Source organism: Athene cunicularia, assembly GCF_003259725.1.
Source record: "Athene cunicularia isolate RWA chromosome 15 unlocalized genomic scaffold, athCun1 chr15_part1, whole genome shotgun sequence".
NCBI classification, from domain to species: Eukaryota; Metazoa; Chordata; class Aves; order Strigiformes; family Strigidae; genus Athene; species Athene cunicularia.
Genome location: NW_020799121.1, coordinates 5,493,615 through 5,519,783, shown reverse-complemented (window position 1 = coordinate 5,519,783; position 26,169 = coordinate 5,493,615). Strand labels below are relative to the sequence as shown.

The 26,169-nt window shown below is 38.5% G+C and overlaps 1 protein-coding gene across 5 annotated transcripts in view; it reads left to right on the top strand.

Moving 5' to 3' along the window:
• Positions 1-21,206, top strand: part of CABIN1 (calcineurin binding protein 1) — a 117,299-nt gene extending 96,093 nt beyond the window's left edge. For 3 of the 5 annotated variants that reach the window (XM_026859580.1, XM_026859581.1, XM_026859582.1), the window contains exons 34-37: positions 5,821-6,112; positions 17,192-17,356; positions 19,093-19,319; positions 19,811-20,196. In XM_026859580.1, the coding sequence (XP_026715381.1) occupies positions 5,821-6,112; positions 17,192-17,356; positions 19,093-19,319; positions 19,811-19,954 (828 nt within the window). In that variant the 3' untranslated portion in view covers positions 19,955-20,196. Of the gene's footprint in view, positions 1-5,820; positions 6,113-17,191; positions 17,357-19,092; positions 19,320-19,810 lie in introns of all 5 variants that reach the window. The other 2 variants (XM_026859583.1, XM_026859579.1) reach the window with 1 other exon arrangement.
• The last annotated feature ends 4,963 nt before the right edge of the window (positions 21,207-26,169 follow it).

The window sequence follows — 26,169 nt, the reverse complement described above, 5'->3', positions numbered from 1 at the left end:
AGAGGCTTGTTTGAACTGCCTTCAATGTCTAGAGCATTTTCTTCTCGAATTCTCACTTTAAACAAAACAAACAAACAAAAAACCCCAACTCAAAACAACAAAGCACCAAGCTGTTCTCTTCAAGAAACAGCTAAAAGCCTTCTGTAAAGGCACTTTGCTGGGGATGGGAGGAAATAAGTAAAATATTAAATAATTAGAAAATAATCATCTCTAGTTCTACCTCATGTGTTTTCCCCCCCTTTTTTGTTCCACCCACATGCTGCTAATTTTCATCTTTTCTTCCTGCACATCAAGACGTCAGAGACTGCTTACAGAAAAAGTTGTTTTTTCTGAGTTGCCTGTATGCTTTATTATTACTGCAAAGATGACAAGAAAGGAGGGGGAAGGAGAAGGTGGGGATAGAGGGGACAAAAGGACGAGCTCTTTCATGGTCTCACCCCTACCAAAGGGTGACCATTTTGTTCACTGTTGCACTTGCCAGTTGCCATGGCATCCCCCTCTCACTCTATCCTGGAGGTGTATTCTTGATATAATTAACAGCTCTCCTCCTTCTGTCTCCTGCAGAAAGCAATCATTAAGTGAACATGAAGGAAAGAAAAGTCACTTTTTATGTTTTACTTTGTCTGTCAATGTTTTTCATCCTACTACCCTATCTCTCTTGGTCCAATAATGATGTTTTTGTGTGTGGAAGCATTGCTGAAATATGGCTGCCTGTGTAGAGCAGGACATTAAGCCCCTGCATGCATTTGTGTAAATGGAGGATTTTATTAGGCTAGAGGGCAGTTCAATCATACATATGTAAACCTTTATTTTCTGTATATAAAACTGTAATCTTAGGAAATATGAGGTTCTTCAGAGTCTGTATCATGGATATTGCTGCTAGTTCTAATGTACCTTGAAGAAAACTTCCAGATGAGATTTTTTTTCTTCCAAATATTGCAGCAGAGAGATTGAGAAAAAAATATGAATAGGCATAGTTTAATTAAAACACAATATTGAACACAAGTTGGAGTGGTAATATTGTGGAATGTGGCCAGCATATTGTTCAGCCAGTTTGTGTGGCAGCTTCCAGGCTTTGTGGTGATGGGCTGGTATACTTTTAAAAAGGCACACCTTTTGTTAAGGTGGATTCCGACTTCAGTCCCACTAGGGTGCTAAACTCAGGCATTTAAAAAAACAACAAGAAAATGTTATGTAACAGTTGCAGTGCCAGCATCTTTCATTAGGAAACCTGTTGGGAAGACTGTCGCTTTCCTTTTCTATGGAACATTTGATCATTACTTTCTCCCACAGCCCCAGAGCAGTGAGACATTCCACAAGTAGTATCGATAAGGTTCCTGTAGGATTTCTTTGTTTTTCAAAATGTGTTTCATTTGTTTAAATGTGGTAAAAACAAATCCTTCGTCAGGTTGTATGGTTTACAACTTTGCAGATAGTCTATGAAGTGAAGTTCTTCTCATGTTTTAACTTGATCCCGAGTTTCTTTTTGCTGCTTGTGTTGTCTCACTACTGAAGTGCCTCACCGGGAAACTATAGGGAGCTATTTTTTCCACTAACATCTGTGAAAAAATTCTGCACTTTTGCTGCTACTTTTCTTGGTGGTAGGCTGCCCTATGCTGGCTTTCCTGCATTTTCCTTACTCTTTTTTTTATGTTAGCTTTCAACATGGGAAGGGTTTGTCCAAAGCCTCTGTGAAGCTGAATGAACTCTTTGAAAAGAGGAATATGCTATTTACTCATTTAAATTTCAGCTTTACATAGACTTCATAACAAAGAAGTTTTACTAAGTATTTTAAAGAGCAGATAAGATAGTGGATATTTATGGAAGTAATGGTCTGGTTTTCTCACCATCTATGACATGTCATTTTGATATTAATAACCTTAAATGATTCTTCCATCCACTTTGATGGTATAGTAGTCAAGGCAAAAGTAGTACTGCAGACGCTTCCCTTCAGTACCTCATCTTGTTTTTAAAAAAATGGAAGTCCAATCTTGACTAGATGAACCTGTAATTACAATGAAAGATAGGAAGAAGGAAGATAAGAGTTTTCATCTTATTTCAGTAATATGCACTTGTTCTGTAAGTAGCATCCTCATCAATGTAAGAAAAGATTCCTTTTCTCTTGATGACTAAAGCCACTTCATAATAAAGCTTCTGTATTTCAAATGCAGTGGTGGTAATAGAGATGCTCAGCATAGTGAGGTCGATTGGAGAGGGGGAAGGAGAATTTCTGTAGTTTTGACAGCCACAACAAAGTAAAAACTAAAAAAAAAAAAAAATTACTAATGAGAAACCACATAAAACACTGGTAAAGGATTGTCACTGCTTCTCAGTTTCCTAATGTATATTTGTGGAAAATAATCTTCAGTGTGTCTTACTGCTAGTATAGCAGTAGACATAGATAAACATAAAGTGCTTCTGGCAAATCCAAGACTTCCTGTAACGAATTTTTCTGGGTTTATTTCTCAGATGAAGTGTTACAAAGTCTTGTGTTTTCCTGGAGGCAATTGCCTACAGGACGATGAAATGTGGCCCTGTAAGTTTGGAGTAGTATAGTTAGTGACATTGTCCCTATCAGGGTTTTGTGAGTAGCATCACTTGATGATCAGAGGTGCTAGGAATTACTGCCCCTACATTAAAACCAAAATCTCTTAAAGATAAGAACGTGCACCTCACTGTGGTACTCGTCTTAGCTTTCTGCTTACAGCTTTTGGGTGATCTTCAGTTTCTGGGTCCAGTAAAACGTACGAAGCAGGGTGATATCCCTTAGGGCCTCTGAGTTGCAGAATACACAGTACTAAGGGTGGGGGTTTTTAAATGCCTTGACTTCTATTTTAAAGATAGCTTTCTCCTTCTTTTTCTTCCACTCCCACACCCGCTTTTGAGAAAAAGTCATTGAGAGGGTTGGGTTTTTTTCTTCTTTCAATATCTCTTTCATTGGGTTGAAAAGAACCTGTCTATTTACAGAAGCCTTAGATGACTCCTCACCAGGTCACATCTGGAAGGTTCCCTTTAAGGTTGCCATTGTTTGGTATAAGGGCTGCACTTTTTGATTACACATTAGAACTTTTAGTCATGATTTTACTGAGGCAGAAACATCATGTTAGTTTCAGCTTTATTCTTTTGTGCAAATAAAATCTTACTCTCTTTGAGCCAGGTTGATTCTCTGCAAACTAACCTTACCCAAACCACAGCTTCCTCTGGAGGAACCAATTCAAAATAAAAGTAATTTATTTTTCTTGTCTCTGATACAATATCTTCATTTTGAGATAAATTAAATATTAATTTGGTTCCATCTGTGTATCCCAATGAGGGTTGTTTCAGTGTCACCCTTTTCTCTATGTGTGCTTGATCATCTACAACTTACAGGATGGCCTTTCTCTTTTCAGTGTTTGTCACTGCCTCCATTGCCTAGTTACATACGTGTTGGCCAACCACTGGAATTCTACCTGGCAACCAATTTCCTGTGGCATTCCTCAGACTTATACCACGGCATCATCCTCTCTGATGCTTTGGATGATGGTACGGGGTGAATCCTTAGTGAGTTTGAGTGACACCAACTTGAGGGCATGGTCAATATGCTAGAGAGCAGGGCTACCTACCATTCAAAGGAACTTCAGTAGACTGGAGCATTGCATTGATAGGAGCTACCTTGGATGTTCAACAAAGAGAAAATTAGAGTCCTATACCTGGGGCAGAATGCCCCCTGTGCAAAATAACTGGCTGAGGAACAGCTCTGCCAAAAAAGATTTGGAGCCCTGGACAAGTTGAACACGGGTCAATGGTGTGCCCTTATGGCAATGAAGTCATAGAGAGAGCTGGGTTGCTTCATCCTGGAGAGAAGACTAATGGAGGGTGGAGATACAGAATTACTATCTTCAGCAGAGAGGCAGGAACCTGATGAGAGGCACCCTTTAAAGTTGCAGCAAGAGAAATTTGGATTAAATGATAGGAAAAAAAAAAGTTCACTGTCAAGTTGGTAAAACACTATAACAGGGGCCCAGGTTGGTGGTGGAATCTCCATCCTTGGTGATATTTGGAACTGGGCTCGACACAGGCCCTCAGTAAGCTGGTCTAACTTTGAAGTCAGCTCTGCTTTGAGCAGGAAGTTGGACCAGAGACTTCCAGAGGTCTGTTCCAGCAGGAATTACTCCATGATGTTGTACTCCTCTCACTAATTTTTCTTCTGAGTACCGTCCAAATATTGCTGAGTTACTTTCCAAACGTCCTCTATCTGTTTCTGGAAATAGCTGCGCATTTTTATAGAAATACAGTTTGAGATGCAGATATATTTTTAACAACTGTGTACCTAACTAGTAGTACCTTCGTGTATTTCTGCTGAAAAAATGTTGGCTATAATACAAGCACAGAAATATGAGGTTCTACATAATGTATTATGTAAGTTAATGAAGTGCATGGGTGTGAAGGGTTTTCCCTCTAAATCACAGCAGAAACCATTTCCTCTACTGATCTCACTTCTGGCTTAATGCTTTTTTCTGCAGTTTAATTTCCCTCAGGTTTGTGTGATCCCGTTTGTGCATCTTGAGACCTTTAGTTCTAGAACTGACGCTTTAGACATCAGAAACTTGCTGTTTTCAGAGGTAGAATAGACCTTTTTTGATCCAATAAGGTAATTGTTGTGAATCTAGCTGCTATATTTTATTTGGCACGTTTTAATCATATGCTCTTTAGAGCTTGATTAATCAAATTCAGGAACTTCAAAAATACATTCCACCAATTATTTTTAAAAAAATGTGATTGTGTGCTTTCCGCCTTTTGAATTTTAAATATGTATTTTCTCCAGCTGAAATTTGCTCTGTTCTCTCAGTGAAAGTCCGCTGACTCTTCTGGTATTTTAGTAAATCTTTGGTCATTGAGGACATTAGGGCCCAATTTGATTTTACATTTGACAGCAAAAGTCTGTGAACACTCATACTCTTATCACCATGGTTAAAAGGAGTTTTTCTTCATGGTAGGGGTATGAGACAGACAATTAAACAAAGATTCCATTCAACTGTATCTTTTATAGTTCAGTAAGCCTCCATTAAATGAAGATTATAAAGAGCATGAAATAAATGCATTCTGTAGCCTCACAGGCAAGAATATTTTGTTTGATTGCTGGTAAAAATTACAGAGAAGATACTCATTTTATGGATACTTTTGTTCCCTTTTTTGGTGAATTTATGTCATGCTTCTACCTTCTGTCTATATAATCAATGACACTGTGTTAAATTCTTAGCCCTGGCTTTGGAGGAGGGCGTCACTGTTGGTGCCACTGTTACTTCTGCAAAGGCAACAGGACCCCAGCGTTACTCAGTTCTGCAGTTACTGGGAATTTACAATTTGGAGTTTGTCTGATCACTTTGCAAGCAAAACGTTTTTCTGCTTTCTCCATTTCTTCTCACATCATTCACTAAGGATAATTTCTTTTAATAATTTGCAAATACTCTTAAAGCACTGCAGATCTGTTTGTTCAGGTCAAGGGTTTGTCGACATTTTTAAACGAAAGAAATCTATTCATAGGAGTTTGTAATTCATGCTTAGTAACAGTTCAGGAAAGTATGTTATGATGTGGTGGATTTTCTAAAGCATTGTAAATGTGAATTGATTAAATGTTCAAGGAGAAAGGTTTATTTATAAGAAATATTATAAGAAATAAGAAATATTATTTATAGTAGTGATTGATTGTATATTCACTTTAGAGAGAATGCTTTCTGTCTACAGAAAGCTGTACTGCTTACAGTTGTCACTGAAGCTTATGCAGAATTACTTGCATGTATTTTCTCACTGTCTCTGCTTGCCCTTTTTTGTTTCATGTAGTCCACAGGAGAAGCACCCACAACTCCAAAGCATACAAAGGACAACAGAGAGAGCTTCTTCCCAGTAACACCAGCCACACTGCATCCTACCCCAGTGAATCCAGACACTGTGACTCCTGAAAATCTTCTGAGACTGAATGATCTGCATTCCAAATCCAAACCAGCCTCTTCCTCTTCATCCTCCTCCTCCTCAGCATCTTCAGTACCTCCATCCCAGGAGTCACACAGGGACACTGAGCACCTCCGGAGTCAGAATGCTGAGACTGCTCCCAGCATGAGTGATCTCACGCGTGGTAAGTCTCAGGGAGACAATGGTTTGGCCTTTTCTAATCAGTTTCCAAGGCCACGTGGTGAGTCAGTGCCTGAGTTCTGATTCTGTCCCATTTTCTGATCACTAGACCACATTTAAAAGGCTACACAAACAGAGATTTTTGTCTTGATCCTGAATTGGGCATATCTAAGTAATTAATACATATTTTAATTACTAGACTAGATTAAAAGAGAGACATCATTGTCGATGTAGCTTGCATGTGAAGTCATGGAATAGCAGCCTAAAAATAGTTTTAAATAGAGAATTAGAGAAGTCTCTAGTAGCATAAAAAAGCCCAACCATTTGGTTTAGTCTCTTCAGAGATGTGAAGATCTAGTTCTTTAAAATACCTTAAATCTTTAAAAAAATTAGAAGTAGTTATAATTGAAATAAACTGGTGGACAGCCTACATCTGACTTACAAGTGCCTGATTAACATAATTAGACACATAGCTATCGCTGCCCTGTAGATGTGTGTGGAGATACATAACACTGAAAATTCCAAGCTTCTACATGGTCCATAGTGTATCATCACTATTACTTTTCACATTTGAGAAAAGAAGCATCTGGCAGGACTGGAATGTTGCGAATACATTATTTATAGCCCTAGCATGTTTATGTGCAATGTTACAGAAGAGAATTGAAGAAACAGAACAAATGTTCTTTATTCTATCGCATGATCATGTGATTTGTTTTGGGCTGTGTTATGTACCTGGTCCTATACAGTTTGTCTAGATGAGGAAAGAATTATATGAGAATACTGTCTTTGCTGCTGTCATGGCAGGCTGGTTTGTTAGCAGTAGACAAAATCACTGTGCAAAGGCAGTACTGATCCCCTTTGGGGAATGAAGTAAGATTAAACTGAATTTCAGACTTGCCTTGGGTGCCCAAAAGACATGATTGTGCTTATTTGTGGGACACTGTGCATGTTAAGGTGGCAGAGCACCTGCCGTAGCCTGTACTTTCTTGCAACCTTAGCAGGAACACTGTCTGAAAAAGCATCTGCTGCTGCTTGTGCTCACTCCATCTGTTCACAAGCTTGGGCCCTAACACTACTCACCAAATGCCATAGACAAATTCATAGGAGCCTAGATAAAGTTATGAATGAACCATATACATAACAGGTATTGTGGAAGGTGACAGATGAGGATACAGTGGAAATAGTGCCCAGATTTGTGAGGCTTAATGGTGCATAATACTGACAATGGATAGAGTGTGATCTAGTCTGGAAGTTTTGTTAATCTGGTTTTGTGAGTTCCTGAAATTTATGTCTGTATACTTATGGTATTTTATTTCTTTCCATATGTAATCAGCCTTGGCATCTGAATGCATGTAATATTCTGAATTCATGAGCAACAAAGAGCAAATTAGAGAGAAATCAGTTTTCCCAATTTGCTAATCTCTAAGTACAGGACAAAACTGAAATTTAACATCCAGTATTAGCAGTTGCATTATAATAATCTAATTTTCCTTTTTTAGAAGTTCAAGGAGAGATTGTCTTGAGAGGGGAAGAAAGGAAAGGGGAGTGATAAGGGAAGGAATGGATCAGTCAATGTGTAAACCACGTTGTTACTGTCCTTATGAAGCTAAAGAATGGAGTTGCATGGTGTCATGAGATATCGTGGCAGACTTGTTCAACAGGGAGTAATCCAGGTTTGTGTGTAGATAACAGAGGAGAAAAAAAATGAATCCTCTGTGAAGCTGCTGTACACTTACTAAGGAGACTGGTAGGAATGACAATGCAGATAAGAACTCACGCGTTCTTTTGGTTTTCAAACAGAACTCACAAGCATTGCTGACATGCTTTCCTCTCTGCAATTTCCCAAGCCACACTGCAGCGATTGGAACGTTTATTTTAATCTTTTGACTTCCCAGGCTTTGTTAGAGTTGTAAAGTTATATATTCTTCATTCTTCTTTCATGCTTTCTATACATCGTCTTGGTTGAGAGAGATGGAAGGGTTAGCTGCCAGAACTACACCTCTGAAACTGTGTCTGAAGATCAAGAGGCTCTCTGTGCAGAGCTCCCATTCCAGTGCTGAGTGCATGCGTTGTATCTGGCTTTCTGGCTCTCAGACCTATCTGACAGGTCATTTCTCTAGATGAGAAAGACACCAATTACTGCTGTGTCCTTTATTTTTCTTTTTAATTCTCCTACCTCTGCATCCACCGCCTCTAAAAAGAATTATTTATAATTGTTACAACCCATTTTAATCTGCCTTCTATTAGCTCTGTTTCCGTAGAAACTCCTCCCATTTTTAAAGTAATCTGTTGACGTCTTCTTTGTCTCTTGTCACCTCCTCCTGTATCTCTTTTTTCATGTGAAAGTATTCCACATCAGACAATATTAGCTGCTATCATTTTCTGTGACTTCACCCAGAAAAAGGAACGGCTTTCCAAGCGATGTTGATACTATGCCACTCATTTCTTATGTAAATATTTTAGTGAGATTTTGTCTAGTACATGACTAACTGGTACAGAATACAGCGTAATGAAGTCCAGCAGCAAAGTGACGATAGTGGTAGTTTCAGTGTGAGAGCTTCCTACGTTTAGGCTTAAATGTACATTGGACTATTAGCCTTTGTGACTCAGCCTAAAATTTTCACTGGGAAAACTAAAACAGGGCAGCCACACTGTTCCAGTATTATACTGCTTTAAATTGTTGAAAAATCTTAACATTTTCTTCTTTTTCACTATTCATATTTTAATAATGATTCTTACAAGGAATGAACAGGAAAACATTCACATTTAAGTTTTGATACCAAGAGAAGGTTTTTATACTTGACATTTTTGTAAGTTATGTCTTTTCCCCCCCCCCCCTTAAATTTTTGTTCGTTTAAGGCCTGAGCATTTCCACATCAAAACAAGGTCATGATGTAGTTGTCCAAACTTTGAAATTCAGAGCTCAGGAAGACAGTTCTTTCTGAATTGTGCAGGGAAATTGCACTCTATAAGCCATGTGAATATCCTGCTATAATTTTAAATGTTTGTTATCTAGGCAAAACATCTGTTAGGTGACCTTAGTTTGATACTGAGTTCTCAGAAGACTGAGGCAGTTTACCTGAGGGAGACGTAAATACTTAAAACAATGTCAACTCTATAATTTTGCATTAACAGAATCTGTCTTCATATCAAAACAGTGCATGGCACAAGATTTGACCTTGATTCCTCACAGTTTCTAGATAACCAGGCATCAGTGGACACCCACATTCCCTGTTTCTGAGTGAAATAATGGAGATTGTAGGTTGTCATCTCTAGTTAAGTTTAGCTACATACTGATCTCAATGTCTTCTGAGTTTGCTTGTCAGAAATTTCTAAAGACAAAACACTGATTTTTAAGAGCCTGTAATTCGGTGTACTGGAAACTTTCTGCTGCACAAAATGCCCAAAGTATTTACCCCTGTTGTATGCCTTATTTTAACTATGGATTTCAATTCAAACTTTCAGGTACTTTTTAGACGACTGGAAGTAGTAACATTCAACCCTCTTAATTGCAATCAGTGTCTTACGTTGTTTTTTTCTGAATTAAATCAGAATTTAAAATCATGCTTTAGAGCACAGTTTTTCTCAACAGATGGCTCAAAAAAAGCTGAAACACAGAAAAAGACTGGCCAAAGATCTGTGGCCTCATGTGAGCCACCTTCATTTTGCAGTTACCTAGTGTGAGGGTTCTCTTTTATATGCATGTGGTGTTCTACTCTGATTTCTTGTGTCACTTGTAGGCAACTTACTTTCATTACTTTCTCCTTCATTTCCCACGTTGACTTACTGTGTTTTCTGGCAACTGTCTTCCTCAGTTCCCAAGGCTGAGTTCCTCTAAGGCTTTAAAAACTCTTCTTTAAATACTTATAACCCCACGCCTTTTGTACCATCCTAGGGTAGAAGCTCCTATCCACCTGTTAGTGACTGCAGAGTCACTAATGGAAATCTGTCAGGCTGCCTTCGGCTAGCTCTGCATTTGCTCTTTCTGATCTCTTGCTGCTTCAGCCTCCTTGGCATTCACATTCTGCCTTCCCCTTGTCTGATCCTTGCTTTTCATGAAGCTTTTTCTTTTTCACAATGGGTGCACTCTGAAAACAACTTCACTGCTGAATGTCAGCAGGGGGTTTCCTGTTTGTGAATGACTTTTTAATTCCTTTTTGCTGAGTGCTCAGACAATTCCAGTCAGTCCTCTCTTTTCCCTTTGGAACTTCAATGATTTGCTTTGGTATCACAACAGATTCATTCCAGAAGAGTTCTTCAGTACACTTAATGTCTGTTTCTGATCTTTACCCTTCATATTTCTTAAGTTTTATTTATTCAATGCAACAGTGTGCAGAAAATCCTTTGACATTAAAACTGTCATTGTTTTTACGTACCCATGTTAGATCAGTAAGAGCAAATAGGGCAGGAGTGGCAGCTTCACAACTGTGCCCTGTGAGGTGATGGTACATAGCCAGGGGTTTAGTGCAGTCTGGGCAGGTTTGTGGTCCAAGAGGCTTCTCTAGCCCCGTGCACACTTAGATCCCCCTGAAAATCTCAGGGAGTCACTGGGCTATGAATATCTTACACAAATGGAACACATTTTCTGGAGACCTTTTGTAGAAGAACATGGTAATGATGCTATATTGTTACAGTGTGTTTCAGTTTCACTAGTTTTAGATTACTGCCAGCAGCATAAAATTTACATATATTCCTGCACAAATGAGGACTAAAGAGAGATCTAGTTGTAAGCCTACTGCACAGGTGTTACGTTACTTACAAAGTTCTTAGAAAATTGTGGGGTGTCATTATATTAAAGAGATTTTTTTTCTAACAGCTGCTTTTGCTCATTTGAATTGTGCTTATCTGGCTGTCAGACTAAAGAAGGATGAAATACTGACAGAGAAGGAAAGGTCTTACGTGTTTCATTAGATAACTAGTGCATAAAATTCTGAAGCAATAGACCGCAAATGGGTGACTTACTACCCACAGGTGCTACTGTGTGATGCTCTCAAAATGATGTGTGCTTGGTGAGTTGGATGTTAAAACACAAATATCAATTAGCTGTATTTTTATAATGCCATTTGAAAGTTCATGTAGCTGAATATCTGACTGTTGTCTTTCATCTAGGCCTTTTTTTTTTTTAATTCAAGTTTTGCTTTGTTTTAAAAAGGGAGAGAGAATGTTAGTAATGAACTTCAGGGGTCTTCTTTCCCAACACACACGCCACCGCTAGGAACCGTGTTAGTGACGAGATGTTTCTGGACATGGATCCACTCTCTCTGCTGTCAGACTGGTTCCGGCGGGGCTGTTACAGGGACCTGGTAGCTTGGGAATGAGTGTGGGCTGGGGACTGTTTCCAGAGGGCACTTTCAGAGCAGCCACCTGTTTTAAGTTTTAATCACATTAATGTTGTTCAGTGACAGCTGACCTTGGTGTTAGGAAGCATTTTGGGGTATGTCTCATATAATTGTACAGTAGACTCTCTGTTCAGGACCCTAGCGATAAATATAGCAGTATGCCATGCTATTACAGTGTGAACTTCTGTTCACCAGACTGCTTGAATTTCTTTCATTTCAGGGGGCAATAGAAGTGTTCTGCAGCTTTTCGCCTCCAAAATTATTCTGACGCTTAATTTTTAACACATGGCTTTGTGTGTCAGCTTTGAATGTAATTTCCTGAATTTGGCATTTCAAGTAAAATACTTACTTCTACAGTTATGACTTGGTAGTGGTTTTTTAGAAATAAATTTAATGGCAGGGTATTTAGAATGAATTTAGAGAAAGAAAATGGGTAACGAAAGGCTACCAAGTATACCTACCGCATCCTGTGATGAACTAAGTAGTCCCACTGCCTGCTGTTGTGTAGTACCTCATGGCAAATACCATTCGAGGGCTGATGCCCCCATTATTTCTGTAGGTCAGCATCCTTAACCAGACTCTGTTCAGCTGAACCAACCTGTGTTCCAGTGCAGACTTTCCATTGGCTTAGTAGCACAGTGTATGAGGAAACTCTGAGTTCCTTCAAATTCAAGCTTTCCGTGGCCTTTGCAACTGCTGTATGGGGAAAAAGGCTGTATTTATTCCCAGCACACTGGAGGGTGAGGCAGATGGAATACAGAAAATTAATTGTTTTCCCATTAGCACTATTCCTTGGAAATGTGGTAAGATATTTACTCCACTGTGTCAGGAAGAAAAGAATCAGACCCATTTCCATCACCATAAAAAAAACAGTATCTACCTTCTATGGTGAATGAGTAAGTCAGTTCTGTGAACAATTGCATGTGCTGTGGGTGGCCATTAAAATACAAAATAAACCAGTTGTTACTGGGACTAGTAAAAGAAGTATTTCCTAGTGTCTGTAGGCACACTGAATTCAATCCCTGACTCTTTTGAAGTAGTTGGAAGGCAAGGTAATACAGACTTGCTAAACCATAGTAGTGTGTATTCAGGCTTTTTGTCTTGACACACAGAACTGCTGGGGAAGTTGTGTTGCAGAGGGATGAAGGCAAGTGGTGCAAGTGCTTTATTTAAGCACTTGAAGTTGTTGTCTATTCATTTCTCCAAGCATTTGCTTTTGAAATCATGTTAGTCTTCTGTCCTGGAGTTCAAAGCTCAGCTCCTTCCTTTCCTGTAATGAAATGATGTTTTGTGCATGCACTGTAAGTTGCTTGTATTCTTTAACATATCTGTGTTATAATACTTCAAACTGCTTCCATCAGAAACTGGTTAACATTTTTTTCAAGGTGCTAGTCACATTTTCTGAGCTTGTCTTTCAATTGTCATGTAATAGGGTTAGTGCATGACTAAAGGCTTTTTTGAAATTCCACATAAAATGTTTTATAACACTGTAATGTTAAATGTCTCTTATACCTGACAGCATTACAAAATCAAATGATTTAAGTGTGTAGTGCAGTGCAGAGAGACCAGAGCAGCTGCTTACTGGTTACAGTACTACTGCTTTTAAACTTTCTCCACATCTGCAAATTGCCAAGTGAATATTTTTGACAGTGTTATTTTTCATTTTATACACATCTGAATAGCAAAGTAAATTGTCTCAGTGTAAAAACGGTTGCTGGGGTTGTATAATCTATATGTTTATAGTGTGTGGATATATGTATGTAGTGTATATATTCTATGTATAAAGAGAGACCGAGAGAGAATATTAACTGTGATGAAGTCATGAACCCAGGCGCCCGCTATAGGCATCTGCAAACACTGGTTACCCTGGCAACAAGTGGAAAGAGGTTGGAGAGGAAAGCTGGAGTAGGTTGTTGCATTGAATTGTTTTCAGCTTGTTTCTTCCTCACTAAAGCAGGGAGATGTTGAAAGGTATGATGTGCCTCTTTCTATGTGTATACTATTTTATATGTATTTAGACAGTTGTTGGGAAAGGGAAGGCTGAAAAAAAATACTTGTAATCCAGCTCAATTGGAGATGAACTTTTCAATATAAATAATCATATGCACTGTAAATCTGTGGGTTTTTTCTATGTGCTTAATTTTTGTGTGTTGTGTCGTGAGAGTGCTAAATGGATCTCCAGAGTACAGTACCTGTCCCATCTTCAGCCTGGAGACAAGTAACTATTACGTATTACGTCTTCAGAAACTGATTTTATTTTAAACTGTGTTTGTAGAGCTAATGTTTGAAAACCTGCCAGGACAGTACAAGTACTGGGTATTACCAAAAGATTTGTTAACTGATACTAAATCTGAGCTTCTGAACACCTTCAGAATGTTCAGTACTTGTATTCTTGTGCTCTTGCACTTGTGCAGAATATTGTGGCTCATGAGTTAGTGGAGTCTTTACCTCCCTGGGGAAAGTTTTTATTAGAAAAACTAGGACATTATGTTCAGGGCTATAACAGCATCTTCCACAAGACAAATATCAAGATATTCTCTTCAGAAATCTGTTTTAGACAAATAATAGGAGATCCAACTGTGTGTGTGTTCTGATTATCCTTCTCTCTTTTGCCCTTTTTCATCTGTAATGAAAGATACAATAAATATCTGTGCACCGTATTAAAGTATAAATAGTATAAATTATGATCTGTACGCATGAAACAACCAATTCTTGTTATTTTCAAGAATGTAAAAAAAATATTTTGTTCGTTAACTTTATTTTTAACTTGGAAATAATGCCACTCAAGTGACTATTAAAAAAAGAACAAAATTTTATGGTCCTAAAGGAATAAAGGGTATGACCCAGTCAGAGGACAGAATTCAGTCACTGTGTATTTAACACCTCTGACAGCAAGGGATTGATTAACAGACAATGGTTCTTGATTTCTCATGTACTGAAAGACGCAGCCTAATAGAATATTAACAAGTGTTGTTTCCAGAAGTGCAGTGATAGAAATACACACTTAGTGTGCCAGACTCCTGCCCTTTCATTTCCATTCACTTCTACACTGAAAAGGGCTAACACATAATTTTATTCAAAATAAATCTAATTTTACTGCACTGTAAAACTGGATCTTCAAAACTTAACAAAAACAGATATAATATGGAAGATAGAGATGAATATGAGTATGCTGATTGCTCAAAAAAGAACGTAGACTGAGACCAGTCTTGTAACATCTTCCTAGAAATAGGCTGCTCAAAAGAGCTTTTGTCAGTGGGGCATAATTTAGTTGAAATAAAGCACAGCAAATCAGCTTAAGCAATGATATATCTTATAATTAAACAAAGATCATAATCAGCATAAGAGGTAGAGTTTTGTCATTAAACAATAATGCAAATCAGAGCTCTTATTCTGAATGGTGAACTAATAAGTCCCTAATGTAATTTAGCAGCTGAGTACATACAAAACTGTTCTCAGATAGCAGTATAGTTGCAGCTGTAGGAATTGCAGTTTATTTGTATATAGTTTTGTATCAGCTAAAATAATTACTGTTTTGGATTCTTGATTGGTAAATGGATAAGAAAGAACTGTTAGTACTTACCCTAGATACTTAAGACTGTGATTCTGGAGTGTTGGAGTAAGTTAAAAAGTAGTTGACTTCTTAGCTGTCTGGTAGGGTAATCTTCTGAAATCATCGTTTTCATCTTGCTTTTCCTCAAATGTTGATGTAACGTTTCTTCCTATCTTTTAATCAAGTGTTTTGTAGCCATTTCAGTGTGGGAGTCTTCTGGATTTAGACTACAGCTTATCATCAGACTCTAGAAGTGTAATGGGATATGTGTATATTGGCTTCAGGCCATGTTAGGGCTGATCCTTCTTCGTACAGTCTCTTGTACTTTGCCAGCATGTGGTTAAATCATATGAGTATCTGGTAAAAAGGGCAGGCAAATAGACAAAACCATCCTTCAGCTATCCTCTGCTTTTTAAACAGGGAAACAGTGAATTATGATTTTCCTAGTCAAGATTCCTGTTGTTAAGTACTTCATTCTGTGTTTGGTTTTAAGCTGATTTGGTCTATTAATACAATACATGTATAGATGCAACTGTTATTTTCCTACCTCCAATGCTGTATTTTAAAGTATCTATAGAGAAATGTGCAAGAGAGTGCTGAGAATGAGAACTACATTCTTCTGCGTTAGTCCTTTCCATTTTGTGCTTGATAGTGAGCGGAACATCACAGAACAGAAGCTGCCTGTGATTTGTGCTGTAGTGTGTGACCTTTCCTTTTTGGGAACTATTGGAGAATTCTCTACAAGCAAACTCATTTATCCTAAGGCTTATATTGGCTATCAGCTGCAAGTTTAGCTGATGGGTTAGGTTCTTTACCAATGAAAATTAGTGGATGAAAGAACTTGCAGTCTGCTTTGGTAATCCTTTTTTTGTACAAATTATTCAAGAATCCTAGAAAATCTAATTCATTAAAAAAGTTGCATCTTTCAAACTGTATTGGTCTGACTTTTACCAAGCTGATAAGCTGTAATGTTGTCTTAAGGATTTTCAGCAAGGGGAACTCTTGTAGAGGAGAATATTACCATGGTAAATTCCAAGCTCTTATCTACATTGATGAAGATGGAGAAGTGTTTTCAACACTTGAGGGGGTGGGAGTATTTTTCCAATGAAGAAAAGTTGAAATATATATTCCTTTTTAAGACATCACACTGTCAAAATCCAAAATTAATTTAGAGCATGGACATATAAAGAATTTTAGAGCAAGTTAGACTGTGAATATACATTGCATCTGCTGGGCTGTGATAGCTGCCTTTGCACACCTTAGCCTGTGTAAATATAAGATGATTCAAATTAGACCAGACAGCCCTTTGGTTTTGAAGGATGTCTTCATTTTATCAGAGAATAAGAGCTTGTTTGTGAGTCCGTAGCCTTGAAAGGCTTGCCGCTGTTTCAGTCTGCCCTTCCCAGAAAGGGCACCAGTAGCTCTCAATAGTTCAGTGACAATTACTCCTGTTACTTACAATAGGCAGCTCAGTGTATAAGGAAACTGGTTTAACACTGCATTAATTTAAATCAGATACAGATAGTATGTAATAAATAGATTGTACGTACACATACATGGATTCTGAATTAGAAGCATCCCAAGTTCTGGAATAGCAGAAGGTTGGAATTTTAGACTAATGTATTTATAGAGACACAGTGGACATATCAGTGAAAAGTGGGCATTTAGTATAACTTGGTATTGGTTTTGTAAAAACCATATTTGTCCCCGTTAGTGGATGTTCACAGTGATTAATCTTACTTATCAGTAAGCTGCACTTCACTGTGGCATGGACCTGTGGTTGTAGATCAGAGGGACCTATCGATCACAGCTGGCTCATCATTAAGGGTGATGGATTTTGCTCTGCATGTATGGCAGGTGTTTCAACCCTCGCATCTCCAAAGGAGAACGGTCAGTTGCATGTGCTTTTCTTGCAGATGTGCAGAGATAACAAAATGCCATACACAAGAATTTTTTCTTTCGCTTTTTAAATGACATTTATTTTTTTAAGAGTTTGAATTGGTGGCAACAAGTATGAAAATGTTGGTATTGCCATCTTAGCTTGTCAGTATTTCAGTCAGTCATGTTACAGTTTAGAAATAGAGCAAGGGTTAAAAAAATTTCTAACAGTTGGTAAAACAGCAAAAGGACTGAGGCTTAGGAGAGAGATCAGGGTGTTTCTTAATCTGTGAATTATATTTCATTACTAAAGAGGAAGAAGAGCTTGAAGTGCCTTTGGAGGGGCTTGGATTTCAGCAACAGGAGTCACGGCTTTGTCAGCAGATGAAAATGGCTACTGTTGCACCATCACCAGAGCCTGTTTGCTGGCAAGTGGAATCAGTGACCAGCACAAATTCAGGACATGTGTGTACACAAGGTAGGAGCTTTCTGTGCTTCAAAGAATTCTGAATATGGGTGGTTAGCTGTAGGGATTGATTGATTAGATAGTTGTGATTCATATTCCTCAGTTTCTCTGCCTGCCTTCCAGTCAATTATTCCAGAGTTTAGAGGCATTCCTAGCAATGTCCCAGCTTCCTGGGAAAGTGCCTTGTCGTTCCTTAATGGTTATTCTTTTTGGTGCATGACTTGCATGCTAAATACCACAGCAGCAAAGACAAATGAAAAACCCTCCCAGTACAGGCTATCATGCTATGTAGTTTGTGCATCCTTTAAAGTAGAATTTTTCTTTTAATTGAAATCTTATATGGGGCAATATGACAACACTTTGGATTACACTGTTGGAATATTTAGCAGAAGGAAACAGTTTTTCACAAAACCTGACTCAGGCTGAGTAAACATTAAAACCAGCATTACAGCAGTTAATGCTTTCTATCCCTCCCCTGCCCCCTTCCTAAGGAGTTGGTGTTTTAATTGAAAAAAATGTGAAACTTGGTATTTCAGATGGGCATAACCTAGGTATTAATGTTAGGGATATCTCATTTTTCCTTATTTGTGAGAGGCAGGTTATCCTGTGATTACTGCAACGTTTCTGGTAGTCTTCTCTGAAATGATTGGCTGCCCATGAAGATGGGTCACTGACCTTGTTGAAAAGCTGTGCCTTATCTGTTGTGACAGTGCTTACATTCTTGTATACAGTTGAGAACATACAATTCAATTTTATATCCCTTAGTAGTTAGTTCTACTATTGCTTATTTTTCAGGATAGCATCAGCAGCTGGCATTTTATTTTGCTGTGGTTTAAGTGGCCATGTCAGTACCAGCAATCTGCAAGAGATGGATATGACAAGACTGAATCTGAAAAAATACATTTGAACACCTGTCATTATTATCAATCTGAAACAGACTCTAGTGTTTTCATTCATAAAACTTTTTTAAAAAAATAGTTTTGATTCCATGTGAAGCAGCATTATTTTTTAACAAACTATCAGTTTTTAATGTGAAAGCATTGTCTCCTACTCATTATTGTCATGTATATATTATTTTCAAATGTGATAATGCCTAGAGAAGGGCTAGACCCCTCTTTACTTCATGAGATGAGCCCTGTCTGAGTGAGTTTGTATGGTAAAGAGCACAAGCTGAGACAGTTGGGAAATATGTGAAAAGGATGCTAACTAGTGTGGGAGATGGTGTCATGAGCACACCGAGGAGGTTTTTATGGCAGTATTTGAAGAGAATAGTGAGGAAATTTTTTTTGGTGTTACCATATATTTTTCTTAAATTGTTGAGGAGTTGCTATCTCAATAATTAAAGAGGCAACTCTATCATGGAGGAAATTAAGACTCAAAAGTAAAGCTAAGTAGCTTTACTTGTTGCATTACAGAATGGAGAATGCAAAGATAAGATGGTTGCATCTGAAACATGAAGTGGGAAAATGGTGTTTGTAGTAGCCTTCTAACTGGATGGGTCAGTACTACCCTACCAGTTGTCATGCTCGGTCAGATTGAGTTTCTGCTGGATTTTTTTAAATTATTACTTGTTTCCAGTTGTTATAGAATCTTGAGGCACTTTCTTCTGTTCCTGAGACCTAAAGCAAAGCTTGAAGGAAGACCTTTTGAGCCAGCCATATGTCTAACAATGAAATGTTCCGTCTTTTTTGACATCTGAAAGCCTAGATAGCTTCCTAACATGTTTTTTCTTACAATTTTCTGTTTAGCCTCCAGTTCCAAGCCTGAACTCAGCTCCAGTTCACAGACTTTGGGAAATCAGCAGAACAAGACAGATGGCACCCGAGTAAAAACTCGCATTCTGCCCAACATGCCAAAGCTTTTCATACCTTCATCTGTCACCAAATTTCCACCTGAGATCACTGTCACTCCACCCACTCCCACCCTCCTTTCTCCAAAGGGCAGCATTTCAGAAGAGACCAAGCAAAAATTAAAGGTAATGAAAGGGAAACAGTAATTTTCTAGATTATTGTTTTTGTCTTAATTCTCCCCTCAATAGAATACTTGTATGAAAGGAGCAACAGTTCCTGTCCCCAGTTCATAACCAGAGGTAGTATAAGTAGTAGAAGGTGATGTTAGCTCTTCTCAGCAGGAGCCAGTTTTTAAGGACTGGTAAAATATTGGGCATGGGTGAAATAGCTATCCTAGTCTTTATCCCTTTTCTGAGGGAATTAGAAAGAACTACAAAAATGGCTGAGAGAGTTAGTGCAGCCATTGCAGTTCTTAGGTTAGTGGAAGCTATCAGAATATTAACTGTGGGGAAGCCTACTGGTAAATGTTGTTTCACATTAGGATGCCATATCTTTTATAGAAGTAAGAGAGCTATTGAATGTGAAGGAATAGCAACCAGTTGGCTTTTACCCCTGTGACCATGGGTTTATCCTGACTATTTAGCAATATATTCTCTCTCTCTCTTTTTGGGATCAGTCTGCTATTTTGTCTGCTCAGTCTGCAGCGAATGTAAAGAAGGAGAGCCTTTGTCAGCCAGCTTTGGAAATCTTAGAGACCTCAAGCCAGGAGTCCTCACTGGAAAGTGATACTGATGAAGATGATGACTACATGGACATATGAATGAATTCTGGCCATCATCAACACCAACCATATAACCATTCTTCTTGTTGCCAGCATCTCTGGCAGTTGAAACATCTTCGTTGGCATTACTCTCCATTTAATTGGCATCATTGTGTTCTTCACTTTCATTACCTTTGTTATCACCACTACCACTTGTATTGCCTTCAAAATCTTTGCCATTCTCCCCATCATGGTGCTTGACAGAAAGAATGATTGTTTACCAGGCAGTTGATTAATTTGGACCACACTGTCACCTTTAACTTCAGTAAACACAAGGATGTTTTGAGCTGCAATTTATATCTCTGCTGTTTCTGCTTCTTCAAACCAGAGCCTTGGGAGTCACTCCAGTAACTCTTTTCTATAGCATTTTCTTCCTTTTAGTTGTTGTCCTGCATTTTCCCCACTATTTAAGTTTTTCTCCCAGTAATTCAACAACCTAATGTCTGTAGCCATGCCACGATTATTCCAACAGGTACTTTTAAGGTAAATGGAGTAGGAAAAATTTGCTGAGCTGATAGAGATTTTAATTTCATCAGGAAACTCTGTGGCTTTGTTGTGGGGCAAGAAGGGTGAGCTGAATGTCTGTCAGCTCGTTGGCACTGCTGGGTGCTTTGTTAGAATGTGACTCAGTGACAGTAGGCAAAGAACCAGATTTTCCAGGCAGACAGAGAGGTTGGCCTCCTGTTTGTGCTCATTTCACACCAATGTATGAGGTTCAGCAAAAATTACCTACCTGAATGTTGGCTTAAAGAACTGATCTCTCCAGAATTGTCTTACGGTCCTTTCTCTTTTAATGCCTTGGACAAGCATTTTGAAATGGGGGCTAGATGATATTTTTATGGTGGTATTGAAATAACTTGAGAAAGATTTCAGTACCATTTCAGCAATGTCTGTTTTTTACAGAACGACACGAAAAGGTGTTTTTTATCTATCTGCAGAGGGACTGCTCACAGTTATTTATATGAGAAAATAATGGTAACAAAGATCCTTTTTTTTCTACTGAATGTTGACTTTGTAAAATAATGAATGCAAACCATGCAAAAAAAGTACATGTCACACACTATATATATACATGCGTGCGCCCACACACATATATATATGTGTATGTACATATATATATGTATGTATATGAAAAAAGAAAATGCGTACAGCTTGCAATGTCGGATTTCTTTGTGTTTGGGGGAGGTGGTTTTCTGTAAAATGCAGAGCTTTGTATAAACTTTTGGGTTTTTTCTAATAAAGTTGAAATGTACTGTTGTCTCTGTTCATCTGAGAGGACAAGGTACCATGGTTCTGGAAAATGTACTGCTCCTCCCTTCCGTTTATTTCTTGGATAAGAAAGTAGGGGAGGAAGGGGGGTGGGGGGAAGCCTCTTCCTTTTCTGAAGACTGCCAGAGCTCTTTGGAGGGGTTTGGACTTGCATGACCCAGAACCTGGGTCAGACCGCGTTGCCAAGTTTGCCTGCAAGGGATTCACTTCCCCATTGAGATGTGAGCTGAATTCTTTTTCACCTATCTGTGTATCTTTGAATGCTGATGAACAGCATAAGGTGGCAGAAAACACACAGTGAACAGGATCACAGAATATTTGACTGTACAAATTAGGATTTAATTCACTATTACAGTGATTGCTCTCATTCAATGTAAGAATGGTAAATGACCGTGGATAAAAAAGAAGCAGCATCAAACTTTGAATTGCAAGTTTATTCTCATACTCTGGGTTGGTTGTTTTGAAAAAACTAATTTATAAGCAAGTGAGCATGTCTATCTTGGGTGTACTAGCAACCGTTTGTATAACTTGAGCTGGATGCAACTGATGTGGAAAAGATCAGGTAACTGAATGGTAAAAGCAAATGGGTGTTTACGATAGTAATATGTTTTCAGTGCATGCTCCTTCACTTGGTGTAAGTTATAAATGCAACGTATAGCATACTTGTATAGTCGTTGGTAGTAGGATACGGTAGTTTTAGATAATCAGGTATGATCATTATTTTTTTAGAAGATAACATAGGAAAAGAGACATCAGCTTCTTATGAGAAATGGAACACAACTCAGAGGATGTAGTTCTAAATAGGGCTGTTTCACCCCAATACAACAGACTACGTAGGCTTTTTGGCTAATGTATATGCCTAAATGTATGGCTAACATTTAATTCTTAGGTCCATGCTTCTAGCATGGGTTTGATATATGAAGACATCATTTGTTTTTCTTAATTGAATCTGGTCACTGAAAATGGTTGTTCTTTTATTATTATTACAGATTTCTTGGCATTAGGCATTTTGCTTTTTTTTTTTTTTCCTCCAGAACTTGCTAAAATACCTTGGTCTTGAGCATTCTTTTGACTTCTAGTTGTGCTTTTTGAGAAGGATTTAATTTTTTGCTGGTTAAGGAAAGCCAAAACAGTGAGTGAAACTGTTCCTGTCAGTGAAGTGAACTTTGCTGATCTGCTCTAAACTTATTTTAAATCTTCAAACTACACAACTGTGCAACTTGTTTTATCCTATTCAGAACTCCTACCTGTTTTTCCTTTTTTTTTAATCTTTGATCTTTTATTCCCATTATGCTGTCACACAGCTCGAGGAATTTTTCTGAAGCTCAAGGAGTTATTGAGCCTGAACTACACAGGCCACCTCCTTCAAATCCTCTCCTGCTAATGACTAAATGGTACGTTGCTCAGCTGTGGACCATCTTCCACAATGCCTGTTACTGCTGATGTATACTAAAGCGGCCATTCTTCTATATTGTGTGAAATTGTCTCTCTGTAAGTATGGTTTATGGAGTTCTCCAACTCAAGGAGCCATATTCTGGAGCGAAGATGCGGAGATCACTGAATGCACTGATGTATAATGTTTGTCTGAAGCACCGTCCCTAAAGGTACTTAGAGCAAGAACTTGGAAGTCCTTTCAAAGAGAAGTATTCACTTAATATGGCATCTTCTGAAGCCTGGCAATACAATTTTGTGGAATCTTCAAGAAAAAAACAAGTCATGGTAAAACAGTTTTGAGTTTACTTGAAGTAATTTCATTGATTTCAGTCTAATCCTTGTTGTAGGAATTTGAAATCCAGGTATAGGCAAGGTCCAACTTACCAAGTTGTGTATCAAATGTAAACACCACATCTGACTTTTCCCTGTAAAGTTACAGGGACGGTAATGTCTGGAGCCTAAAGTAAACTTAAAGGTAAGGCCTGCAGCTAAGTGGGGTGAGGCTTTTACTCCTTTTTTTTTTTTTTTTTTTAAATTAAAAAGCAAATCCTTTTTAGCTACTGAAATGCCAAACTGTTAAGACTTCCAGGCAATTAGTAAAAACATTTTTGTTCCAAAGCAAATGGAAAAAGAAATTATTTTGAATCAGATGTTTAGAGTAATTTGTGGGTAGTTGATACACTTTCTGTGCTGTTACTGGGCATTGTTTTTACACATGGTAAGATAGCTTTCGCTGATTACCATTGTTAGGGTTATACAGTACTGGGATTTGGCTGTTTAATGCAATTTCATTTCCTGACACAAGGATTATATAATCTACTTATAGTTAAGACCATTGAGAATTTCTCTTTCTAAGGAATTTATCTCTTTGAGATTTGAGAATATATCTCTTGTGTTTGAATAAGAATTAATTTTGTTGGACATAGCTGTCATTAGTGGCTTCTGCCTCTGTCCAAAGACTTCTGTTCTTCAACAGCTAATAATGTTTCATTTCACAACCAAAATACCAAATCAAGGGAGATACTGACCATCTTTAATTTTATCATGTACTAGGGTTTGTCAGTTGTTATCTCTTGGTTGGGTTTTTTTTGAATGAGATTTCCTCATGAATAATGAAATTAATGTCTTTTGCAGCCAAAATAAACACCATATGGTCAGGGAGAAAGGGACCAGAGAAAGATGAGGAGGGCATGGCAGCTAAAGCTGATTAGGAGACAAAATGGACTGAATGGAAATAGAGGGGCCAGGTGAGAATAGACTAAGTCATCCAGGGTGGGATCACACCATTGTTAGATTCAGTACTGTGCTTTTGGCAGTGGTGTTATTTCAATGAAGGGGAAAAATCTGGTGTGTGTAGCTTGTGTGTACAGTGTTATACACTGACATAGCTCATTTCTGTTCCTGCAGATGCTTGTCATATTTTTTTAAAGAAAAAGGTGGCAGGGTAATATGTTGAGGTCCTCAGAAGAAAAAGCAGCAGACTTAAAATTAGTGATCTCTTAGTCATGTCACATGTCACAGCTGGGATGAAGAAGTTTTGTTCTTGCAGTTAAAGATGGTAAGAACTTCAGTGTAGGTGTTGTGTTAATCTTTCCCTTTCTTCTAGCTGATGACTAGGAATCCACTACTGCTAACTTTGAATCATGTCTTGGGATTTTGGGAGTAAAACTTTGGGCTACTGTACCACAGGCTGTACGAGCCCAAGTTGTGCCTTTGTGAGAACTTCCCTGTGGGACTCTGAGCTGTTGTTGCAGGGCACGGTTCAACAGGGAGCATGGCGAGGGGTAACAGACCAGCACCTGAGGCTTGTTGGCTTCTGGAAGACAACTTATCTGCACTTGAATGTCTCTTTCACATTAAAACTTAGAGACTCCAGGCAAATCTCTCCAGAGATTTAAAGACATATCTCTCCTCGGATAGACATTTTTGTTCGTGCTGCTGTTTATCATTGGCATGTATGAGGATGACACCCCATCAGCAAGTGCTTGTTAGCCAACTCTGTTCCACAGTCTTCAAAGCTGTCGTAGAGCTCACCAACCCCCGTGCAGCTCTGTTCACATCATGTGGGTATCTTGCTGCCTATGGATTTCTTTTGGCCACAGCTGACCCTTAAAAAAGACTTGGGGCCTTAAGAGACTGTATATGGAACATGCATGTTTGTTTGATTCCCCCAGATATTGCCCACAAGCCATTTATACCAAGCACATGAGCTGTTTGCCATGTCTTTAGGAGTTCCGTGCTTGCAGAGGCTCCGATGCAGGCTCAGATTGCAACCTTGCAATGCTCTGATGCAACAGCACAGTATCTATGGATGTCAAAGGGCTTTTCTGTATATTATCTCAAAAAAAGTCTATCCTATGGATGGATTTATCCCTAATAAAATGTCACGTATGCATAAGAACAAGACGTGGCAGGTCTGGCTGGAGTGCAGTCTCTGAGCCAGGTTATCCCTGTATAGCCATGTGCCCAAAGTTCATGCGGTGGCATTTGGGAGCCACACTGTCTGCTCTGGTAGCGCTAGAGGGGGCCCTAGGACAGGGAAGAAAAAGAAAAAAGAAAAAAAAAAAAAAAGGAAAAAAACACCCCACCCCACCCCAAACCCTAAAATGGATAACCAGGATCTACCTTTAAACTTCTCAAAGACTAAATTACATTGCTGTTTTGGACCTCATGTCTGAGGGCCTTGTGCTGCTTTTCCATGTCCTTTTCATGACACAGTCTGATTCAAAGCAGAAGGAATGAGAATCCTCATAGTCTCTACAGGATTCTGTCCCACGTTTCTGGCCGTAGCAGAAAAAGAAAAAAGCTCCCTTAATTACCATTAATACTGCCACTTAGCAAAACAGATCCACTATATACATGGCTTTCACACAAAATCTGTTTGCCCCATGAAGATGTTTTCCTTTTATTTAATCCCCAATAAAAAGTCCACTGGGTGTCTTCCATTTTCTTCGTGTGCAGCATATTATAATGGGGGAGAGAAAGAGTGGCTTTTGACAACTAATCTTGTGTAAAAGGACTCAGATAATGCTTTCGGCTTCATCAATGTAAAACCTGATTAATTCAATCCTACTTCATTGCAGTGTCATGGGGCTTGTACTGGTGTAACTTGAGCCCAAGAGAAGGTGATAAACATGCAACTCCTGGACCTGTAGTGTTTTGAGATAGTTTTGTTAAAGTAAAATTCTAATGAGGGATGAAAATGTGTGTGGAAACGATTAAAGAAATATGTAGCTTTCAAGCTTGAAAAAAATCTTGTATAACAGTTTCTGTTATCTAAAGTAGTCAGGAGGTAAGTCGAAGTACTGTAGTCATCTTGCAGTGATGCTGAGGCCACGAACTGACTGCAGAATCAGAAAAACAAAGTCACTTCTACCAACCGGAAAAGTAAAATAAGTTCTGCCTGCATTCAAGATTTATCTGCGCAATTAAATGATTGTGTATATAGTTTGGCACAAAAGCATTCAATTATATAATCCCAGTGGGAGGAACACTTCGCAGTGTCTCTCTAA